Raw genomic sequence first — 7,027 nt, 5'->3', positions numbered from 1 at the left:
TACATCTAAGTTCGTCTTCATTTGGAAACGATTTTTGGTTCAAAATCTGTCAGCTATTGTGAATTTCCAGGGGGTGTTCATGGAACCCGGCAGGTATTTCACGCCGACAAAGGGGCACCAGCTTGTCCATTTCCAGTTTTTACAGTAAAGTACTTATAGCTGGTAATTGAAAAATAAAGGAACTTCTTAAAAAAACCTGCATACCGACGCCTCTATTCCACCTTATCGCTTTTAGCTTTATGCCCTGCAAGTCAATCTATTTGGTGAAACGGAAACGTGCCCCACAGGGCCTTGACTGCACAGCATGTGGCCCGTATCGCGAGGATCCTTCACCACTGTCTAAATTACAGACAGGACTGTAAGCTCATTGCTTGCAGGTGCTTCAAAGACAGCAGGTGAGAAAGATCGGTTATGTTGTCGGTGGCGGACACAGTAAACATTGTACTGTGTAGTTCCTGGTTGATTCAGGAAAAGCACTTCACAGCGCGCTTTTCCCGCCCCATTTCTATATTACGTAGGGTATTGTGAGTTAAAAAATGAGTATTTGCGGGTTTTTGACGGCAAACTAGTTATAAATCAAATCTGAGGACGGCCCAACTTCATAACTACCTTCGAAACTTAAACTACTGTCAATAATCCGAAATAAGTGTGTGCTCTGCGCATACGCCAGGGAAACTCGCGAAGTTTTCCGAAAATAGAAGGGAAACTCAGTGGGTAATGTTTGTTATAATATACGGTATTTCAATGTACCGCTGCCCGGAACATAGAAGAACAAAACTGCATACAGAGCGGTGGCGGTGGCGGGCGGGGAAGCTCCCTCTACCCGCTGCTCCTCCTCCTATCAGTCCCCACTACTGCTCTCTGTGTGCGTGTGTGTTATTTTTAATTCCGGACAGCGAGCGTTCCATTGATGTACCCTCATACTCCAGTGATCAAAAAATTTCGCACTTGTCTGTCTATTTGTCTGTCTAATCACGATAACTCAAGAAAAGAGATGAGCGACCAGGCCAGTTCGAATTTGAAAGAACTCGAACAAATTTGGTCTAAAAACCTTCGAACGAACTCAAACAGCCTTATTTTCCTGATCCGATCACGAACAATTAATAAGATTTATTTTTTGCTTACAAGTTAAAATAACTATCCACGCTGGTTTACAATTGTTACATTCACGTTTAAAATTGTAGTTATATGCTAACTTGCTAGTGCCACCTTTATTACAACCGAATATGACAGGTCTTCATGAAACCCACTTCAAATTTGTTCGCCTGTGAACTTCTGTTCGAGTAGTACTCGGACATTTCGAATCCAAATGTTCGAGCGAACACGAACAGCTTGATGTTCGTTCGAGTTCGTTCGAATGCGAACATGTTCGCTCATCTGTACTCAAAAAACAGAGCTAAAAACCTGTAATTTTCGGGGTTATTTTATCTCGTTGAAAGCCAGAACTGAGAACTGTATTGATGAATGTCTTCAAGCGCGAAATTTGGCCGATAACGGCAACATTGTCAAGGCAACACAAGGAAAATATTTCGTGCATTGCAATTTGTACATTAAGCTAGGCCTGCAGCGCTGGCAACTGAGACGAGTAAGGAGATCAGGCCTTGCTGCGTTTAAAGGAGGATCAAATAACTTCGCGAACGGTTTACATAACATAGGCCCTCTATGTCTTCGGCCTAAATTTTCAAACGAACCCGTTTCTACCACACGCACCGCGTGCGGGGGGCCACTGCGTGATGTCGCTGCAATCACCTGTTGGAGTGCAATTGCACATTACCTCCGTACCGCCAACAATCAAAACTGTGCTCAAGGCCCCGCCCACTGCCGGGTGATAATAAAAAAAAACCGTTCAGTTTCGTTCCAAAGCATCTCATGTTCGTCTCCATTGTGCTGGAGTCACCACTTTGGTCTAGTATGACGTCTTTTTTGGAGCTCTACTAGCGGTTGACAAGAATATCAAACATTTTTATCAGTGGTATTAGGAGGATCGATCTAAAGTGGTCAAAACTAAACTCCGATGCTTTCCACACTTCCCTGTTCGTTTAAACAGCAGCCTATTTTGGAAATATGGCAACACAGCAGACTCAAATGTCCCGCCTAGTTTTAAAGTCCACATTCAAAGGTACTTTCACCGTGGGTCTTGTTTTTTAGCGGGTATCCACGCAGAGCTACAGGTCGTTTCACGGGTTTTGAGGCTCGGGCTTCGGAGTTCATCAGCCACCTCTCCACAGCCAAGACGGGTCCAGCTGGAGGGATGCACTGCATCACGAGAGTACGAAAGGAACTCCACTTTTTCCGAACGAGAATTGTAATAACGTAACGGTTATTCAATAGTTAAAGTTATCACATCCTCAAAAGCTCGGTCCAGCTCGCCGCTCGCCGTCCAGCGGCTCCCCTTCTCCCCCCATCCCCCATACCCATCATTATTTCCATTTACCTCACCACACTCTGAATCCAAGAGCACCGCCCTTGGTCGTGCACACTGCGTCATCTTGAGTATCTGCGCTTGTAAATTGTTCTAGTTCTGATGTCGTGTGTACTTGAAGCAAGAAATTATTCAAGAGTACAATTCCAAGAATTTTTGTGTACTTGAAACAAGAAACAATTTTTCTGGGTGCAGGAAAATCGTTAATTTGAACAAGAAAATTTTACTTTTTGCAGGCTCATTTTGTACCAAAAATGTCCAAGGTCATTTTAGCATTCGATCAAGTCAAGATTGGCCTTGCATTACTTGATAATGAAAAACAAAAAGCCAAAAACAAATTTTTAAATAAAATATTTCTTTTTACATCTTTCTTAGAGATAACTCGTCAAAGTAGTGCACTGTGGGCCAAAATTGTGTCCGTTTGGGCGCCAGAGGGGTTTTTACACAAAAATATTTTTATGTTTGCTTTCAGATATTGAATAGTGTCCAGAGGGTTAACTAATCAAACTGAAACCTCAGAGAACAAAATTTGTGACTTTCGGGGCCGAAGGTTATTTACAGACTGTGCCCTTTGCCCGACTTGGGTGTCAGCGCCGCAGGCCTAGGTAGATGTATGCCAGGCGCGTCGCAGCGTAACAGTGTTTCGTGAGATATCGCGAAGCCTATTACGCGAGACGTGGTCTGGCGTACATCCACCTTGTACAGCTTTTAAGCAAAAGAGCGGGCTAAAAACGCCCTCTTCGGATTTCAGTGTCGGGTGGAATGCTCGTCTTACAACTCGATCTGCCTCTAAATAGTACGAAAGGATCCCGCAAAGATTGCCCTACAATGAAAGACAGAAACAATCAACAGTCATTTCGTGCTAATATCGAGAGAGCTTGGGTTTGGTAAATGCAATTCGGTAGTTCAGTAATGCATAAAACATATTTTCACAACTTTTGAAGATATTTTACAGCATTGTGGTTGAACTGAAAAATGATGGGTCCTGATGGGTACCTCAAAAGTGGCCCAAAAATGCGTACATACTTTGTGAAAAAAATATTGCATTACTGAAGTAGTGAAGTACTCAATTTGCATTTGCAAACCTAGGTTATATCCATTATAGCAAATTTTGAAATGATGGGCAATACTGTGTTACATTTTAGGGCCATCAAAATTCGACTTGATCTTGAATCATTGTGCAGTGCGAACACATACGAACAGTGAAACTGTTTCGGCCAGTAGCTTCGCTATCCCTCAGCCAACGAAATCTCCTTTTTTTTTTTTGCAGTGCAACTACTTTACATTTAGTCATTGGCAACATTAAGAATTTTCGGATACAACAGCGACGATGAAGTTCCTTCTGCTATCTGGGTTCTTATATTGGTAAGTGGAACAATGTAAGCACTAAACAAACATGGTACTGCAAAGGTTCGCTGCAGCACGTGCAGAAGAACGACAAACAGGCCCTCCCTTCGGACAAGCAAAGTTAATTAGTTATCTGCAGGCAATTCCCGTGCGGCAAAGGGCTGCTATCAAATTCGAATGGTTTCCTGGGACTATTTGATATTTTTTTCTTATTTTTAGTTTTGTTTACCGATTTTGGCCAGAAGCCCCAAGAATTTGATGGGCCCTACACCAAATTTGGACTTTCTTTGCGTTTTTAGCCCGCACTACTTCTTTGAAAAAGATTCAAAACATGCTTGTGGAGCCGCTTAGGTAAAAATATACAGCAATGTTTCGTGTTTTTCCCAGTCTCTCAGGTTCACATAAATAAGGCGCGCAAAGACCTTGCCCACTTTTTTAAAATTGGCAGTAAGTTATGCCCGATGAAGCCGAAACGCGGACGGTAAGATAGGCAATCTAACACAAAAAGAAGGCGTCGGGCCGAGCCCGTCCGCCGCGTTTAAGGATTTTCTTGTATTAGCACCGCCTTTACTTTTCGACTGCTATCTGTTTCTTGCCGGGCTATTATCTTGCGGACAACGCTATTTAATCACAGCAAGAACTTGCGGCGAACACGAAAAGGAGAGGGAATGAAAGCCGGGCGCGAACGCGGATAAAAGTATAGTTCAGGACGTGCTCTTTGGCCCACCTTTTTGGTATGGTGTCCCTGGTCCAGGGACAGAAGAAGTGCTGTAAGTGTAAGTGGTCACCCCCCAGATTCAATTGCCACTGCTACTGCCAAAGGGTTACTAAAAGTAGGATATGCCTCCCGGGGACAACCTACTGACCTACATAGAAGCCAAAACCATTGAGGCTATTGTAAAGTAAAAATGCATTCTCCTAAGCGAAACCTTTGGGTTAACCTACCTAACAAGGATCAGGTACCAATATGGATCATTTCTGTTTGGCCGGTTCTGACTTCTGTTTGGGTCGACGGATTTACAAATTTAAAAGTTCCTTAAGTAGACAACTATATATGCTACGAAATTTATCTCTGACAATTTATCGTATGGTCGCTCTCCTGCCCGCTGGCGCTCGCCGAAAAACAGTCTGCACAACAGACCTCGTCAAAGCGCGCTAAAAGACAAGGTGACACACATGGCTCTACTTATTTCCTATTTGCATTTTGCAAGAAAACTAACCGGTGGAATTACTTGGTACTCGATGAGAAGACGTTTCAATATATGCCGTTTAAGAGTCTGATGATTTTGATCCTTTACTGTGAGTATTATAAAATTGCGGGTAGGGGTAAAATCATAGAATTTGAACCCTCCTCAAAGAACGTCTTTAGTTTGCGCCTCAAAATCAGTCATTAGAAATCGTTCATGCGTGATGCCACTTATTGATGCAAACAAGCATCACAAATTTCTTATAGGAAAATTTTTGCAAGTGTTAACATCTTCCATTGCGCCTTAGGTCCGGGTAGGCAAACTGGGGCACATATTGGGTCACTTTGTTGTAGGATATATGGGTCCGTAGACTAGGCATATTCACACACCTGCGCCAGACTAAATTCGTCACCGTCTGGTCTGGCGGACGCTGGCCTCGCTGGCTAGGCCATCTCATTTTTGGCTAGGAAGTCAACGATTTTGGAGGTACGCATCTCCAATGATAGATTAGACCTAGTAGACCCTGTGCGAAGTTTGGGCCTTGTGCGATATCGTTCACCCGACCCACATCGCGATTTTCTGAGCGGGCTCGAAATTGGCTTGCGGCACTGAACCGATTACCGCAAGCTTGTAATCGGTTCTTCAAGGGTGACCCCCCGGTAATAAGCTCAAACAATTAGAGTCATAACAGAAACGGCCAATTGACATTTTTATCTAGTGCAAAGTCAGTGAGTTTGTTTTTTTCCTATGAACCTTTTGGATTTCTTGAAACATTTTTTGTTTTTGCCGATGAGATTTTATACCAAGTAAATCTGACTTTCCTTTGTGTGTTCGAACATTTTCTTTTACAGTGTATGTTACGCCCTTGACCCAGTTATAAAAGTGGACCAAGGTAATCTGCTTGGAAAATTAGAGCCCGGAGCCGCAAGCTCCGCTTCTTTCTACGCGTTCCGCGGGATTCCTTTTGCTGAATCACCTACAGGCAATCTAAGATTTAAGGTACGTAAACGTTTATTTAGGACCCGTAAACGCCAGCCGACATCGCACGTCTTGCGTAATAGGATTTGCGTTCCCTCAGTAAACAGTAACCCGATAAAAGAATGGAACCAGAATGTTCGAACTACGCTACGAAAAAAGGGGTGGTCGTGGTGAGATTATCCTGGCTGATTGTGAATCGGTTGTAAGCATCGAACTGCTTGGTTGTGGCAACCGGCTGTAGTGTTACAACTCACTTCGTAAGGTCTGCTCGATCGCTACAATCAAACTTCGCCCTGCTTTCTGGCTAGGTTGTGCCCATACAGTTGGGGTTGTCCTGGCAACAACCCGGCTCCACGGAAAAAAAAAGAATTAGCTAAATTAGCTAATGCATTCGCTAATATGGCCTTAGATGAGAATATTAGCTCTCCTAGCTAATTCTTAGCCAGGAGAGCTAATAAATTAGCCATAACAGTTGTGTACAAAATAAAGCAACTAGCTGTGAAAGCTAATATTTTAGCTTTCTTAGCTGGGAATTAGCTAATATTCTCATCTAACCCGAGCCAAAATTATTGTTCACTTTAAGGTTGCTTTTAGTTTGCTATCGGTGCGCGGAGGGTCGCGCAAGGGACGCCAATGGGTCGTCAGGGTTCGTCACTGCCCGCGTGGAGGACTGACCTCGGTCCGTCATCGGGTCGCTCTGTTCGCTCTTGAGCGACGTGAGTACACATTCGGGTCGTCACATTCGCTCTGAGAGCGACTCGAGTACGCTTTTGGGTAGTCATGTGCGCTCTGATAGCGACTTGAGTACACATTTTGTTCGCCCAGTTGGCCCGGGTTGCCCGTGGCCATCGGGTTTTTTCCTTCCGTTGCACCTAACTAAATTCGTTGGCCTCATCTGGAACATTACTCGCTAGTGTGCATTACCGACAAATAGACTCGTAGGTGATATTTATCAGCGAGCAAATGTTCCACACACTAGAAGCTTATGAACATTTCTGTTCATAGCTTACTGAGTTGTGTACGTGCTCCGCTTACGCATTTTTGAGTATGAACAAAATTGTTCATACCGGCGTAATAAAAAATGCGCAAGCGG

The 7,027-nt window shown here is 43.8% G+C and overlaps 1 protein-coding gene across 1 annotated transcript in view; it reads left to right on the top strand.

Annotated features, from left to right (window-relative positions):
* Nucleotides 1-264: 264 nt before the first annotated feature.
* Nucleotides 265-7,027, top strand: part of LOC113211838 (juvenile hormone esterase-like) — an 84,798-nt gene continuing 78,035 nt past the window's right edge. The window contains exons 1-3 of the mRNA XM_052271925.1: nt 265-395; nt 3,693-3,787; nt 5,808-5,955. Of these exons, the coding sequence (XP_052127885.1) occupies nt 3,753-3,787; nt 5,808-5,955 (183 nt within the window). The 5' untranslated portion in view covers nt 265-395; nt 3,693-3,752. The remainder of the gene's footprint in view (nt 396-3,692; nt 3,788-5,807; nt 5,956-7,027) is intronic.

This window comes from Frankliniella occidentalis, unplaced genomic scaffold (assembly GCF_000697945.3).
Source record: "Frankliniella occidentalis isolate FOCC.00 unplaced genomic scaffold, Focc_3.1 Scaffold179, whole genome shotgun sequence".
In the NCBI taxonomy this organism is placed as follows: domain Eukaryota; kingdom Metazoa; phylum Arthropoda; class Insecta; order Thysanoptera; family Thripidae; genus Frankliniella; species Frankliniella occidentalis.
This window is presented reverse-complemented; position numbering and strand designations above follow the sequence as displayed.